Below are 18002 nucleotides of genomic sequence, written 5' to 3' on the forward strand. Positions count from 1 at the left end.
ACCGAGGCCCCCCCACATCGCCGCCACTCGATTAAATTTTTTTAACCCCTAATCTTCCGACCGCACACCGCTGCCACCTACGTTATACTTATGTACCTCTAATCTGCTGCACCTTACACCGCTGACCCCTATATTATATTTATTAACCCCCAATCTGCCCCCCACAACGTCGCCGCCAGCTACCTACAATAATTAACCCCTAATCTGCCAACCGCACAGCGCCGCCACCTACGTTATCCTTATGTACCCCTAATCTGCTGCCCCTAACACCGCCGAACCCTATATTATATTTATTAACCCCTAATCTGCCCCCCACAACGTCGCCGCCAGCTACCTACAATAATTAACCCCTAATCTGCCGACCGCACAGCGCCGACACCTACGTTATCCTTATGTACCCCTAATCTGCTGCCCCCAACACCGCCGACACCTATATTATATTTATTAACCCCTAATCTGCCCCCCACAACGTCGCCGCCAGCTACCTACAATAATTAACCCCTAATCTGCCGACCGCACCTCACCGCTACTATAATAAATGTATTAACCCCTAAAGCTAAGTCTAACCCTAACACTCCCCTAAATTAAATATAATTTAAATCTAACTAAATAAATTAACTATTATTAAATAAATTATTCCTATTTTAAACTAAAGACTTACCTGTAAAATAAACCCTAATATAGCTACAATATATAACGAATAATTATATTGTAGCTATTTTAGGATTTATATTTATTTTACAGGCAACTTTGTATTTATTTTAACCAGGTACAATAGCTATTAAATAGTTAAGAACTATTTAATAGCTACCTAGTTAAAATAATTACAAAATTACCTGTAAAATAAATCCTAACCTAAGTTACAATTAAACCTAACACTACACTATCAATAAATTAATTAAATACAATACCTACAAATAACTACAATTAAATAAACTAACTAAAGTACAAAAAATAAAAAAGAACTAAGTTACAAAAAATAAAAAAATATTTACAAACATTAGAAAAATATTACAACAAATTTAAACTAATTACACCTACTCTAAGCCCCCTAATAAAATAACAAAGACCCCCAAAATAAAAAAAATGCCCTACCCTATTCTAAATTTAAAAAGTTCAAAGCTCTTTTACCTTACCAGCCCTGAAAAGGGCCATTTGCGGGGCATGCCCCAAAAAATTCAGCTCTTTTGCCTGTAAAAAAAAAATACAATACCCCCCCCCCAACATTACAACCCACCACCCACATACCAATAATCTAACCCAAACCCCCCTTAAATAAACCTAACACTAAGCCCCTGAAGATCTTCCTACCTTATTCACCGATACGTCCTCCGAAGTCTTGATCCAAGCCTCCGAAGTCTTCATCCAAGCCCAAGCGGGGGCTGGCGATCCATAATCCGGCTGAAGTCTTCTATCAAGCGGCGGCTGAAGAGGTCTAGAAGAGGCTCCAAAGTCTTCATCCTATCCGGGAAGAAGAGGAGATCCGGACCGTCAACCATCTTGATCCAAGCGGCATCTTCTATCTTCATCCGATGACGAACGGCTCCATCTTGAAGACCTCCGGCGCGGATCCATCCTCTTCTTCCGACATCCAAATGAAGAATGAAGGTTCCTTTAAGGGACGTCATCCAAGATGGCGTCCCTTGAATTCCGATTGGCTGATAGGATTCTAACAGCCAATCGATCAGCCAATAGAATGCGAGCTCAATCTGATTGGCTGATCCAATCAGCCAATCGGATTGAACTTGAATCTGATTGGCTGATTCCATCAGCCAATCAGAATTTTCCTACCTTAATTCCGATTGGCTGATAGAATCCTATCAGCCAATCGGAATTCGAGGGACGCCATCTTGGATGACGTCCCTTAAAGGAACCTTCATTCTTCAGTTGGACGCCGGAAGAAGAGGATGGATCCGCGCCGGAGGTCTTCAAGATGGAGCCGTTCGTCATCGGATGAAGATAGAAGATGCCGCTTGGATCAAGATGGTTGCCGGTCCGGATCTCCTCTTCTTCCCGGATAGGATGAAGACTTTGGAGCCTCTTCTGGACCTCTTCAGCCGCCGCTTGATAGAAGACTTCAGCCGGATTATGGATAGCCAGCCCCCGCTTGGGCTTGGATGAAGCCTTCGGAGGCTTGGATCAAGACGTCGGAGGACGAATCGGTGAACCTGGCATGGTGAAGATAAGGTAGGAAGATCTTCAGGGGCTTAGTGTTAGGTTTATTTAAGGGGGGTTTGGGTTAGATTAGGGGTATGTGGGTGGTGGGTTGTAATGTTGGGGGGGGTATTGTATGTTTTTTTTTACAGGCAAAAGAGCTGAATTATTTGGGGCATGCCCCGCAAATGGCCCTTTTCAGGGCTGGTAAGGTAAAAGAGCTTTGAACTTTTTTAATTTTAGAATAGGGTAGGGCATTTTTTTATTTTGGGGGTCTTTGTTATTTTATTAGGGGGCTTAGAGTAGGTGTAATTAGTTTAAAATTGTTGTAATATTTTTCTAATGTTTGTAAATATTTTTTTATTTTTTGTAACTTAGTTCTTTTTTATTTTTTGTACTTTAATTAGTTTATTTAATTGTAGTTATCTGTAGGTATTGTATTTAATTAATTTATTGATAGTGTAGTGTTAGGTTTAATTGTAACTTAGGTTAGGATTTATTTTACAGGTAATTTTGTAATTATTTTAACTATTTTAGCTATTAAATAGTTCTTAACTATTTAATAGCTATTGTACCTGGTTAAAATAAATACAAAGTTGCCTGTAAAATAAATATAAATCCTAAAATAGTTACAATATAATTATTCGTTATATTGTAGCTATATTAGGGTTTATTTTACAGGTAAGTATTTAGCTTTAAATAGGAATAATTTATTTAATAAGAGTTAATTTATTTCGTTAGATTTAAATTATATTTAACTTAGGGGGGTGTTAGTGTTAGGGTTAGACTTAGCTTTAGGGGTTAATCCATTTATTAGAGTATCGGCGAGATCCGGTCGGCAGATTAGGGGTTAATAATTGAAGTTAGGTGTCGGCGATGTTAGGGAGGGCAGATTAGGGGTTAATACTATTTCTTATAGGGTTATTGAGGCGGAACGGTTAATAACTTTATTATAGTAGGGGTGAGGTGCGGTCGGCAGGGTTATTGAGGCGAGAGTGAGGCGGATTAGGGGTTAATAACTTTATTATAGTAGGGGTGCTTACCCCTACTATAATATGCTTACCTGATAAATTCCTTTCTCCTGTAGTGTAGTCAGTCCACGGGTCATCCATTACTTATGGGATTATATCTCCTCCCTAACAGGAAGTGCAAGAGGATCACCCAAGCAGAGCTGCTATATAGCTCCTCCCCTCTACGTCATACCCAGTCATTCGACCGAAACCAAACGAGAAAGGAGAAACTATAGGGTGCAGTGGTGACTGGAGTTTAATTTAAAATTTAGATTTGCCGTCAAAAACAGGGCGGGCCGTGGACTGACTACACTACAGGAGAAAGGAATTTATCAGGTAAGCATAAATTATGTTTTCTCCTGTTAAGTGTAGTCAGTCCACGGGTCATCCATTACTTATGGGATACCAATACCAAAGCTAAAGTACACGGATGACGGGAGGGACAGGCAGGATCTTTACACGGAAGGAACCACTGCCTGTAGAACCTTTCTCCCAAAAACAGCCTCCGAAGAAGCAAAAGTGTCAAATTTGTAAAATTTTGAAAAAGTGTGAAGTGAAGACCAAGTTGCAGCCTTGCAAATCTGTTCAACAGAGGCCTCATTCTTAAAGGCCCAAGTGGAAGCCACAGCTCTAGTAGAATGAGCTGTAATCCTTTCAGGAGGCTGCTGTCCAGCAGTCTCATAGGCTAAACGTATTATGCTACGAAGCCAAAAAGAGAGAGAGGTAGCCGAAGCTTTTTGACCTCTCCTCTGTCCAGAATAAACGACAAACAGAGAAGAAGTTTGTCTAAAATCCTTAGTTGCCTGCAAATAAAATTTCAGGGCACGGACGACGTCCAGATTGTGCAGAAGTCGTTCCTTCTTTGAAGAAGGGTTAGGACACAATGATGGAACAACAATCTCTTGATTGATATTCTTGTTAGTGACTACCTTAGGTAAGAACCCAGGTTTAGTACGCAGAACTACCTTGTCTGAATGAAAAATCAGATAAGGAGAATCACAATGTAAGGCCGATAACTCAGAGACTCTTCGAGCCGAGGAAATAGCCATTAAAAACAGAACCTTCCAAGATAACAGCTTGATATCAATGGAATGAAGGGGTTCAAACGGAACACCTTTGAGAACGTTAAGAACTAAGTTTAAGCTCCACGGCGGAGCAACAGTCTTAAACACAGGCTTAATCCTAGCCAAAGCCTGACAAAAAGCCTGAACGTCTGGAACTTCTGACAGACGTTTGTGTAAAAGGATAGACAGAGCTGAGATCTGTCCCTTTAACGAACTAGCAGATAAACCCTTTTCTAAATCTTCTTGTAGAAAAGACAATATCCTAGGAATCCTAACCTTACTCCATGAGTAACTCTTGGATTCGCACCAATATAAGTATTTACGCCATATTTTATGGTAAATTTTCCTGGTAACAGGTTTCCTAGCCTGTATTAAGGTATCAATCACTGACTCCGAGAATCCCCGCTTTGATAGAATCAAGCGTTCAATCTCCATGCAGTCAGCCTCAGAGAAATTAGATTTGGATGTTTGAAAGGACCCTGAATCAGAAGGTCCTGTCTCAGAGGCAGAGACCATGGTGGACAGGACGACATGTCCACTAGATCTGCATACCAGGTCCTGCGTGGCCACGCAGGCGCTATTAGAATCATCGATGCTCTCTCCAGTTTGATCCTGGCAATCAATCGAGGAAGCATCAGGAAGGGTGGAAACACATAAGCCATGTTGAAAACCCAAGGTGCTGTCAGAGCATCTATCAGTACCGCTCCCGGGTCCCTGGACCTGGATCCGTAACAAGGAAGCTTGGCGTTCTGGCGAGACGCCATGAGATCCAGATCTGGTTGGCCCCAATGATGAAGCAGTTGGGCAAACACCTCTGGATGAAGTTCCCACTCCCCCGGATGAAAAGTCTGGCGACTTAGGAAATCCGCCTCCCAGTTCTCCACGCCTGGGATGTGGATCGCTGACAGGTGGCAAGAGTGAGACTCTGCCCAGCGAATTATCTTTGAGACTTCCATCATCGCTAGGGAACTCCTTGTCCCTCCCTGATGGTTGATGTAAGCCACAGTCGTGATGTTGTCCGACTGAAACCTGATGAACCTCAGAGTTGCTAACTGAGGCCAAGCCAGAAGAGCATTTAAAACTGCTCTTAATTCCAGAATGTTTATTGGAAGGAGTCTCTCCTCCTGAGTCCATGATCCCTGAGCCTTCAGGGAATTCCAGACAGCGCCCCAACCTAGCAGGCTGGCGTCTGTTGTTACAATCGTCCAATCAGGCCTGCTGAAGGGCATCCCCCTGGACAGATGTGGCCGAGAAAGCCACCATAGAAGAGAATCTCTGGTCTCTTGATCCAGATTTAGCATAGGGGACAAATCTGAGTAATCCCCATTCCACTGACTTAGCATGCACAATTGCAGCGGTCTGAGATGCAGGCGTGCAAAAGGTACTATGTCCATTGCCGCTACCATTAAGCCGATTACCTCCATGCATTGAGCCACTGACGGGTGTTGAATGGAATGAAGGACACGGCAAGCATTTAGAAGCTTTGATAACCTGTCCTCTGTCAGGTAAATTTTCATTTCTACAGAATCTATAAGAGTCCCTAAGAAGGGAACTCTTGTGAGTGGCAATAGAGAACTCTTTTCTACGTTCACCTTCCACCCATGCGACCTTAGAAATGCCAGAACTAACTCTGTATGAGACTTGGCAGTTTGGAAACTTGACGCTTGTATCAGAATGTCGTCTAGGTACGGAGCTACCGCTATTCCTCGCGGTCTTAGTACCGCCAGAAGAGAGCCCAGAACCTTTGTAAAGATTCTTGGAGCTGTAGCTAACCCGAAGGGAAGAGCTACAAACTGGTAATGCCTGTTTAGGAAGGCAAACCTTAGATACCGGTAATGATCCTTGTGAATCGGTATGTGAAGGTAGGCATCCTTTAAATCCACTGTGGTCATGTACTGACCCTCTTGGATCATAGGTAAGATGGTCCGAATAGTTTCCATTTTGAACGATGGAACTCTTAGGAATTTGTTTAGGATCTTTAAGTCCAAGATTGGTCTGAAGGTTCCCTCTTTTTTGGGAACCACAAACAGATTTGAGTAAAACCCTTGTCCGTGTTCCGACCGCGGAACTGGGTGGATCACTCCCATTAGTAAAAGGTCTTGTACACAGCGTAGAAACGCCTCTTTCTTTATCTGGTTTGCTGACAACCTTGAAAGATGAAATCTCCCTTTTGGAGGAGAAGCTTTGAAGTCCAGAAGATATCCCTGAGATATGATCTCTAACGCCCAGGGATCCTGGACATCTCTTGCCCAAGCCTGGGCGAAGAGAGAAAGTCTGCCCCCCACTAGATCCGTTTCCGGATCGGGGGCCCTCACTTCATGCTGTCTTAGGGGCAGCAGCAGGTTTTCTGGCCTGCTTGCCCTTGTTCCAGGACTGGTTAGGTTTCCAGCCCTGTCTGTAGCGAGCAACAGTTCCTTCCTGTCTTGGAGCGGAGGAAGTTGATGCTGCTCCTGCCTTGAAGTTACGAAAGGCACGAAAATTAGACTGTTTAGCCCTTGGTTTGGCCCTGTCTTGAGGCAGGGCATGGCCCTTACCTCCAGTAATGTCAGCGATAATTTCTTTCAAACCGGGCCCGAATAATGTCTGCCCTTTGAAAGGAATGTTAAGCAATTTAGATTTAGAAGTCACATCGGCTGACCAGGATTTAAGCCACAGCGCCCTACGCGCTTGAATGGCGAATCCGGAGTTCTTAGCCGTGAGTTTAGTTAAGTGTACTACAGCATCAGAAATAAATGAATTAGCTAGCTTAAGGACTTTAAGCTTGTCTATAATCTCATCCAATGGAGCTGTGCTAAGGGTCTCTTCCAGAGACTCAAACCAGAATGCCGCCGCAGCCGTGACAGGCGCAATGCATGCAAGGGGTTGTAATATAAAACTTTGCTGAACAAACATTTTCTTAAGGTAACCCTCTAACTTTTTATCCATTGGATCTGAAAAAGCACAGCTATCCTCCACCGGGATAGTGGTGCGCTTGGCCAGAGTAGAAACTGCTCCCTCCACCTTAGGGACCGTCTGCCATAAGTCCCGTGTGGTGGCGTCTATTGGAAACATTTTTCTAAATATAGGAGGGGGAGAAAAAGGCACACCGGGTCTATCCCACTCCTTGTTAACAATTTCTGTAAGACTTTTAGGTATAGGAAAAACGTCAGTACACGCCGGTACCGCAAAATATTTATCCAGCCTACATATTTTCTCTGGAATTGCAACCGTGTTACAATCATTCAGAGCTGCTAATACCTCCCCTAGTAATACACGGAGGTTCTCAAGCTTAAATTTAAAATTTGAAATGTCTGAGTCCAGTTTACTTGGATCAGATCCGTCACCCACAGAATGAAGCTCTCCGTCCTCATGTTCTGCAAATTGTGACGCAGTATCAGACATGGCTCTATTATTATCAGCGCACTCTGTTCTTACCCCAGAGTGATCGCGTTTACCCCTAAATTCTGGCAATTTAGATAGTACTTCAGTCATAACATTAGCCATGTCTTGCAAAGTGATTTGTATGGGCCGCCGTGATGTACTTGGCGCCACAATATCACGCACCTCCTGAGCGGGAGGCGAAGGTACTGACACGTTAGGAGAGTTAGTCGGCATAACTTCCCCCTCGTTGTCTGGTGAAATTTTCTTTACATGTACAGATTGGCTTTTATTTAAAGTAGCATCAATGCAATTAGTACACAAATTTCTATTGGGCTCCACATTGGCTTTTAAACATAGTGAACAAAGAGATTCATCTGTGTCAGACATGTTTAAACAGACTAGCAATGAGACTAGCAAGCTTGGACAATACTTTTCAAATAAATTTACAAGCAATATAAAAAACGCTACTGTGCCTTTAAGAAGCACAAAAATACTGTCACAGTTGAAATAACAATGAACCAAATTAGTTATAGCAACCAAATTTTCACAGTAAATGTATTAAGTTAGCAAAGGATTGCACCCACCAGCAAATGGATGATTAACCCCTTAATACCCAAAAACGGATAACAATTTAATATTAACGTTTTTATCACAGTCAAAACACACTCTCACAGGTCTGCTGTGAGTGATTACCTCCCTCAAAACTAGCTTGGAGACCCCTGAGCTCTGTAGAGACGTCCTGGATCATGGAGGAAGAATAGGAAGACTGTGACTAAATTTTTACTGCGCAATAAAGCGCTAAAATAGGCCCCTCCCACTCATATTACAACAGTGGGGAAGCTCAGTAAACTGATTTTATTCAGAAACAAACGACAGCCATGTGGTAAAAGTCATGCCCATAAAGTTTTATCACCAAGTACCTCAGAAAAAAACGATTAACATGCCAGTAAACGTTTTAAAAATGAAAATATGAAATGTTATTAATAAGCCTGCTGCTAGTTGCTTTCACTGCAGTGTAGGCTCAAATATTACTTAAATATAGATAGTATTTTCTTAGTGAAATTCCATTCCCCAGAAATACCTCAGAGTATACATACATACATATCAGCCTGATACCAGTCGCTACTACTGCATTTAAGGCTGCACTTACATTACATCGGTATTAGCAGTATTTTCTCAGTCAATTCCATTCCTTAGAAAATAATATACTGCAACATACCTCCTTGCAGGTGAGCCCTACCTGCTATCCCCTGTTCTGAAGTTACCTCACTCCTCAGAATGGCCGAGAACAGCAAGTGGATCTTAGTTACGACCACTAAGATCATACACAAACTCAGGTAGATTCTTCTTCTAATGCTGCCTGAGAAGAAACAACACACTCCGGTGCCGTTTAAAATAACAAACTTTTGATTGAAGAAATAAAAACTAAGTTTAACAACCACAGTCCTCTCACACGTCCTATCTATTAGTTAGGTGCAAGAGAATGACTGGGTATGACGTAGAGGGGAGGAGCTATATAGCAGCTCTGCTTGGGTGATCCTCTTGCACTTCCTGTTAGGGAGGAGATATAATCCCATAAGTAATGGATGACCCGTGGACTGACTACACTTAACAGGAGAAAGTTAGATTTTATTATTTATTCTTTTCTACTATTTGCACCAAAGCCCAAGTGATAATTACAAACAGTGCATAGAAGCATATCTTTCAGACAAAGTTCACATACCAGTGTTCTATGTCTACTCAAGATTCATCAATTTACATGCTTAAGCACTGCTCCTTATGAAGACCCATATAATAAATATATAATTTTGACAAGGTATCAAAGGAGAGTCAAAATCATATGTACAAAAGGATATAAAAAGAATCAAAGGAAAATTTCCGCTGATTATTGTTCCTCAACCTTTTTGATACCTTCCTCAGAGGTAACGTCCAAGGTGGCAGAGATTACATTTTCACTAGGTCTGCATACCAGATTGAGCGATGCCACGCAGGAGCTATTAGAATTACCGACACTCTCTCCTGATACGAGCAATGACTCGTGGAAGGAGCGCAAACAGAGGAAACAGATATGCTAGATCGAAAACCTAAGGAACCTCCAAAGCATTTATCAGAGCAGCCTGTGGATCTCTTGACCTTCAACCGTACCTTGGAAGTTTGGCATTCTGCCGAGATGCCATCAGACCCAACTCCGACACCCCCCATCTGAGGGTTAACCTGGGAAACGCCTCCGGATGGAGAGCCAACTACCCGGGAGGAAATGTCTATCTGCTCAGAAAATCCGCTTCCCAGTTGTCCACTCCTGGAATGTGGATAGCAGATAGGCAACAATTGTGAACTTCCACCCACTGAATAATTCGAGCCACCTTCCTCATGGCTAAGGAACTCCGGGTTCCTCCCTGGTGGTTGATGTAAGCCACTGAGGTGATGTTGTCCGACTGGAAACTGATAAACCGGACTAAAGACAACTGAGGCCAAGCCATCAGCGCATAGAAAATCGCTCTCAACTCCAAGATATTTATGGGGAGAGCAGACTCTTCCCGAGTCCATAGACCCTGCGCCTTTAACAAGTCCCAGACTGCTCCCCAACCTAGCAGACTGTCGTCCGTGGTTACAATCACCTAAAAAGGTCTCCTAAAGCATGTGCCCTGAGACAGATGCTCCTGAGAGAACCACCACGGGAGAGAGTCTCTGGTCAACTGATCTAGAACTATCCTCTGAGACAAATCTGAATGATTTTCGTTCCATTGTCTGAGCATGCATAACTGCAGAGCTCTCAGATGGAATCGAGCAAAGGGAATGATGTCCATGGAAGTGACTATCAGACCAATTACCTCCATACATTGAGTTACTGATGGCCGAACAGTAGACTGAAGAGAGAGGCAAGAGGAAAGAACTTTGGATTTTCTGACCTCTGTCAGAAAAATCTTCATAGATAGGGAATCTATAATGGTCCCTAAGAAAATCACCCTTGTAGCTGGAACAAGGAAACTCTTTTCCAGATTCACTTTCCAACAGTGGGAACGTAGAAAAGACAACAAGATCTCTGTATGAGAGTTTGCTTGTTGAAAAGATGGCTCCTGAACCAATAAGTCGTCCAGGTAGGGCTCTACTGCAATTCCTTGAGACCTGAGCACTGCCAAAAGAACCCCCAGAATTTTTGAGAATATTCTAGGAGCTGTGGCAAGGCCAAACGGAAGAGCCACAAACTGAAAGTGATTGTCCAGAAAAGCAAATCTCAGGAATTTGTGATGATCCCTGTGGGTGGGAACATAAAGATATGCATCCTTCAAATCTATGGTTGTCATGAACTGACCCTCTTGGACCAGAGGAAGAGTGGAACGAATAGTTTACATTTTGAAGGACGGCACCCTGAGAAACTTGTTACAGACACTTTAGATCTAAAATAAGTCAAAAAGTTCCCTCTTTTTGGGGAACCACAAACAGGTTTGAATAAAATCCTAGACCCTGTTCCCTTATTGGAACTGGAACAATCACTCCCAGGTAAAAAAGGTCCTGAACACAGTTCAAGAGTGCCTCTCTTTTTACCTGATCTGTAGATAGTCTTGAGAGGTGGAACCTGCACAAGGGAAGAAAGGATCTGAATTCTATTTTGAAACCCTGAGATACTATGTCCACAGCCCATTTGATCTGGTACATCTCATATCCAGGCTTGACAAAACAGGGAAAGTCTGCCCCCACTTGATCCGATCCCGGACCGGGGGCAGAGCCTTCATGCTGACTTAGAATCAGCTGCAGGCTTCTTAGACTGCTTCCCCTTGTTCCAAGACTAGTTGGGTTTCCAAGAAGGCTTGAACTGTTCCTGCTTGGAAGAGGAAGACTTCTGACCTCTGAAGTTACGAAAGGAACGAAAATTACTTTGGCGTCCTTTAGGTCTATTCTATTTACCTTAAGGAAGAAAAGACCCTTTTCCACCTGTAATCTCAGAAATAATTTCTGCCAGACCAGGTCCAAACAAGGTCTTACCCTTATAAGGAAGTGCCAAAAGCTTAGACTTGGAGGTAACATCAGCCAACTAAGATTTAAGCCACAAAGTACTGCGGGCTAACACAGTGAAACCAGACATCTTGGCTCCTAGTCTGATAACTTGCATGTTAGCATCAGAAAAAAAGGAATTGGCTAATTTGAGAGCCTTAATCCTATCCTGGATTTCCTCTAACGGAGTCTCTTCTAAAAAAGAATCAGACAAGGCAGCACACCAATATCACATTTTTCTTCAGACACCAAAAACTTCACCTCCTCCATTGACAGAGGCAAAGAGAATGACTGGGGATAATTGGTAGGAAAGTGACATTTAACAGCTTTGCTGTGGTGCTCTTTGCCTCCTCCTGCTGGCCAGGAGTGGTATTTCCACTAGTAATTGACGTTGTGGACTCTCCATATCTTAAGAAATGGGTTATGATATTTAAGAACAAAGTAGAGTGAGCTTCTATTAGTCAAATGACTTGTGCTACCCTTGGCATATCGTAAATAAGTATACTGAGTAGCAAAAAGATTCAGCCGAGATCTATTCAGCAGGGAAAATAATAAAGTTGTGTGGGATGCAAAAGCACTGCAGTAAAGGCGTTTGTAAGCAATCCACTCTCCGCATCTCACACCAAATACACTGTCAAATCCTACACACAAAACACTGCTAATTCGACCTTTGTCGACATGGTATTAAATGCTGATAAGGCGTTGTTACTAGCAAATGTATGGTGCACTGTGATTTTCTTCCCACACAACTCTATTATTTCCCCTGCTGAATAGATCTCGGCTGAATCCTTTTGCTACTCAGTATACTTATATTATACTTATTTACGATATGTCAAGGGTAGCACAAGTCATTTGACTAATAGAAACTCACACTACTTTGTTTTTAAACATCATAACCCATTTTTATATATTTTAAGTTAAGTTTTATACACACATCTCTCCACAATTTTGGATACGAGTATGCTTAATACAACTATTACAGGAATATTTTTGTTCTGAATATGCGTTGTTGAGTCCTATAGGGTACATACTTTTTGGTGAATCACACAATTTTTCTATTTTTGGATGTTTTCAGTGTACAGCACCGTTCCCTATCCTTATATTAGTTAAATGACGATGTATATGAATATTATCGTTTGGTGATTTAAATCAATAGGGAATCAACAATTGTAGTGCCATTATTTCTTTTTCTTTCTTATCCAAAACCTATTATTCATATGGGACTAGACTTAGAGACACAGAGATGGAAAGGGATTTGGGCGTACTTATAGCTAACAAGCTTAAAATAGGTGCACAAGGCAGGGAAGCAGCTGATAAAATACTAGCATGTATTAAAAGAGGCATTGATGCAAGGGAGAAATGAATAATTCTGTCACTATATAAATCCCTGGTAAGACCTCACCTTGCATATGGAGTGCAGTTATGGGGACCAATCTCAAAAAAAGACATTGCGGAGTTAGAAAAAGTTCAGAGAAGGGCCACAAAACTAATAAGGGGAATGGAGAATTTAAACTTTGAGGAGAGATTAGCCAAACTGGGTTTGTTTTCTCTAGGAAAAAAGGCGCTTGAGAGGTGATATGATTACTTTATATAAATATATTCAAAGCCCGTATACACAGTTGGCAGAAGCTCTGTTTATTTCAAGGAAATTATTTGTGACAAAAGGTCACAATTTAAGGCTGGAGGAAAAGACATTTAATCTACAGCATTCTAAATATTTTTTCACTGTAAGAGCAATCAAATTGCAGAGCTCATTGCCTACGGAGGTAGTGAATACCAATACCTTAGATCAATTCAAAAATGTCTTAGGTACATTTCTGGCTAGAAACCGAATTGAGGGATATGATTGCTTGTGTTAAATTGGTCACATTTTTAATGGGATTAAGATCAATTGGAGCTTTTATTGTAAATCAGGTAGGATCTGTATAGGTTAAACTTGATGGACTTCTGTCTTCTTTTAATCTCATCTACTATGTTACTATGTAAAAGCATAAACAACAGATCACTATGGGGGCTGCTTGCACTCATTGCATTTACATATATTTCAGTGTTTTCTCTGCAAGGTAATCATACAAATCATACCTTGTTTTCAGCAGACAATACACTTTTAGAAAATAGTTTAAAGAAATACCCCAATCTGGGGAAAACCCCATCATACTAAATGCAAAAAATAAAATAAAAAAATAAAACATCTTATATTGCAACTGTGTTGCAATAAAATTCTGGGGGTTCAGTCGTATATCTTTTAAAAGCACATTAAAATATTTAGCTTTTGGGAAAAATGTGTTCACCCCACACTACCTAGGAGGCCAAAAAAGATCATTCTGTAACCTGCAACATCTAAAAATAAAATATACAGTGTAAGCAATTTGCAACATTTTGAAAAAAATTGGTTACAAAGTTTTCTTTCTAGTCTCTATAGGGAGTGTGGGGAAAAGCATAAGGTGTTTAAATTTCAAAAGCAACAGGTGTTTAAATTTCTTTAATCCAACCGATACTAAAGGCTTGAAAAATGTTACCACTGAAAGCCAGAACATATTTTAATACTTTTCCTATAGTTCCATTTGGACTTTCCTGAGAGTAGATTTCCATGCCTACATGAAAAATATATTTTGCTTTTTTATTTTAGCACCATCCCAGCTTTCATATTATGGGCCAGATTACAAGTGGCGCGCTATTAGCACTTTTACTTGAGAAGAAACATCGCTAGAAGTAAGCTTTTTGCGTGCAACGTGCACTAACCAAATATCGCTACGCATTAGCGTATTCTCCGGTAGAGTGCAGAAGAAAAAAACTAACACCTATCACTTGCACGTTAACCAACAGGTACTGATTGGTGGCTGCACTTAGATGCCTTGTGGGATTGGCTCACCCATGGGCATTGTTATTTCTTCAGCAAATGATATCTAAAGAATGAAGCAAATTAAGTAAATTGTAATGTTGTTTACAATTGTATTCTCTATCTGAATCATGAAAGAACATTTTTAAATTTTAAGTCCCTTTAAAGTCAATGAAAGGTAAAAGAAATGGCACAAAATCTGGTATGGTCACTAAAATGGAGACATTACATTAAAAGTGGTGTTTTCACCTTTTACGTAGTAGTTCCATGATAGTAACTTACATAGGATCTAGACCTTGATAAATATAATGTATCTTAAGAATTTCTTTTCTTTTCTTTTTTTTTTTTTAATTAAATCTTATTTAACAAAAGAAATGCTAAGAGTAATAGGCTAGAAAGGGGGTATTGTTATATAAAAGAGAACTTTTATGAACTAGACATATTGATAGTAAAGTTAATAGTATTGAGAGAGAATATTTTTACCAGAATAACAGACATGTAACTGAATAATTACTCACAAAGAAGATGCAAGTCTAGCAGGTTCACCATGTGACATAAACACACTGCCGGGTGATCACATCTCCGCTTGAGCAGCATACTGGGACTTTTAGTTCCCATGTGCTGTGTTATATGCTATGCTGGCCGGGCAGGTTGCCTAACATAAGGGTCAGTAATCAAGCCCTTACATTCAGTTGCCACCCTTCAAACACTGGCACAACTGTTAGCACTGTGCTGGGGGATTAAACCAGACAGACCTTGAAAAGTAGACCAGATCACACACCCTCTGACCAGCATTACGGGGAATGTAGTTATTTGCTGCATGGCCTGGAAAGGATCCAGCCGCACCGGGCTAAATTGAGGCAGGTGGTGCTTGGAGGGGGCAAGTGGCAGAGGCAAAGTCTACTGTAAAGCGTGCTAAATAATTACCAATACTGCTATAATTTCTTAATAAGGGTGTTGGGCACCCTAGCAATCTGACTGAAGGTGCTGAATGGGCTGTTGCCCCCCAGGCTATGGGTCCTCAGTGACCAAGTGCCCAATGGGTCAGTCCATCCCTGTATGTCAATAACTCAAAAAGAAAAATAGTCTCTTTTCTTCCATATATGTTGAATAATGTAAAAATAAAAATTCCTCTCTTTTCCCCCCCATAAAATTCCATGGAATAAAAGACAAATTAGTCAGAATTAAAATTTCTCTAACATAAATAAAGGTATTTTATCTTCCATGTGACTCAGTTTATCCCACACAAAAATATTCATAGACTCTGAACCATTTGAGTTTTCAGAGCAAAAATGTTGTATTAAACTTAGGTGGTTTTTCATTTCCTTTTATTTTTATAGCATTCCAATCCATTAAAAACACTGCAATTTGAATTAGTTAAACTGCCCAAACTATGAATATTCATTATACCTGGAACATCAGGCTTCCTGTCACACTGGTAAACAATAAATAAGCTAATGTAACAGGCTTCCGAAGACCAACATGGGAGCAAAAAATACACAGCTAATACGAAAGTAAATCTTGGCTGCTAATTAATGACCTATTTGTCATCCAGTTGAATACTACATCATTACAGCAAGACAGCTACTCGTTCAATGTTTTCTTTGTGATTATTGAGACTGGGAGAAAAATAGTTGCTTGGTGAAATATTTTTTTTTTAAAATTATTTTTATTAAAGATAGAAAAACTTCTGTCCACAGCTCATACTATTGCTTATGAAGTGTGAGCTCACCCTAAAAACACTTATTTCTGCACAAGTTCATAACCTTTCTTTGTTGTTCAGAGTTACAGGTGTTGAGCCTCATCCTGGAATGTAGATAAAAAACCCTCATATATTTTAAAAGAAAAATAATACAATGTAGAAATCTTCAAACTACAGCTAAGGGTCATGGAGCATATGACAACGTTTTTATTCATAAACAGAACTCTTCAGTTTACTGTTTGATATTATCCCAAGGTTTATATTAAGTTTTTCTGAGGTTTCCTAGATACCAAATCCCAATATAACTTACTATCAGCAATATCCAGACTAATTTCAAATGTATATTAGTATTATCAGCATTAAATACAGATGTATTGCATGTGCACAGCATAACAGTGCAATATTAAATTGATTGTTCATGGGTGAGATTAATTAAAAGTGATAACATTTCACAATCTTTTCAGCATTTATGCCTTATTAAATTAGAATTAATATTTTTTAATTAGTTACCATATTAAATGCTTCCAGCTCATTGTTTCTTGACTTATATTTCTCATAGTATTCCACTATTTGGGTATCTGAAAGCTGAAAACAAAAGAAAATATGCATTATACATGACATCAAAGTAAAAAATAACAGATTGAAATAATATTCTAATAGCATAAGGATTTACTTATCTATCTATCTATCTATCTATCTATCTATCTATCTATCTATCTATCTATCTATCTCTCTCTCTCTCTCTCTCTCTCTCTCTCTCTCTCTCTCTCTCTCTCTCTCTCTCTATATATATATATATATATATATATATATCTCAATATCAAAACACGGAAGTGGAACACTTGCAAACCAGGATGGGTACACATCCTTTGACACTGGAAAAACTCATGGTTCTGGCTATGGGTGCTTACCTAGCACTAACAGAAAAGATGGGTTTATATCCAGAGATAGGCAGTTAGCCCCAGTCAAACTTGGGTGCACAGTCCTATTGCAGAAGATCACACATAAGTATCAAACATACTACAACAGATAGTCAAGCATACACCTGGGTGGGATATTTGCTATATTACATTCAGCTTTTTACCATTAAAGGGAAATGAAACCAACAATTCTTCATGTATAGTTCAGGTTTAGATTGCTTCCTTCTCTTGGTATCCTTTGTGGGAAAACAGGTAGGCAGGCTTAGGATCAATCGCGTGTGTTTGGAGCACTAAATAGCAGCAGTTTTGCATGAATGTACATACAGAAAGAGAATCAATCTGGAAGGAACGAGCAGCTCAGTGGCTTGTTCTATGGCTCAGTTGCCACCTAGGTGTATCTTCTTTTAGCCAAAGGCCGACACGATCGTCTGGTGTTGCCATTTCCCTTGTTTAAAGGTGAATTGCCTTGTATTTTGGGCCTCTGTAGCATAACTGGGCTAAAAGAAGTTACTTCCTGGCAGTAACCAGGCCACTGAGATGTTCGTTCCTGGCACTTTAATTGTCTTTCTGTATATTTTAGTATCACACATTTGCAAGAGCACTACATGGCAGCAGTGTTTTCACAAACTACTACTATATAGTAGACCATACAGGTACACATTGCTTACCTAGGCTCTTCAACAAAGAATAACATGAGAACTAACAAAGTTTGATAAATTAAGTAAATTGGAAATGTTTTAAATTGTATCTTCTATCTGAATAAAAATAATTGAGTTTTTATGCACCTCTAAGGCTGTAAAAAATGATTAGCTTGAATGGTAAATAAATACTTGAAGTGCTTCAAGGGGAGATATTGAACCATTTAGAAGCTCTGAATCTTATGAGAACACCTGGTGCATGTAAAACTGCTGATGTCAATGTAAAGTACTTTTAACAGGCTTTTGTTTAACCCCTTAACGA

General features: G+C 40.3%; 1 protein-coding gene across 1 annotated transcript in view; it reads right to left on the reverse strand.

Moving 5' to 3' along the window:
• METTL25 (methyltransferase like 25) overlaps positions 1–18002 on the reverse strand; it is a gene marked incomplete in the record, with an annotated part of 826773 nt that overhangs the window by 39042 nt on the left and 769729 nt on the right. Inside the window, 1 exon segment of the mRNA XM_053716932.1 lies at positions 16633–16707. Coding sequence (XP_053572907.1) covers positions 16633–16707 — 75 coding nt within the window.

Source organism: Bombina bombina, chromosome 6 (assembly GCF_027579735.1).
Source record: "Bombina bombina isolate aBomBom1 chromosome 6, aBomBom1.pri, whole genome shotgun sequence".
Taxonomy (NCBI): Eukaryota; Metazoa; Chordata; class Amphibia; order Anura; family Bombinatoridae; genus Bombina; species Bombina bombina.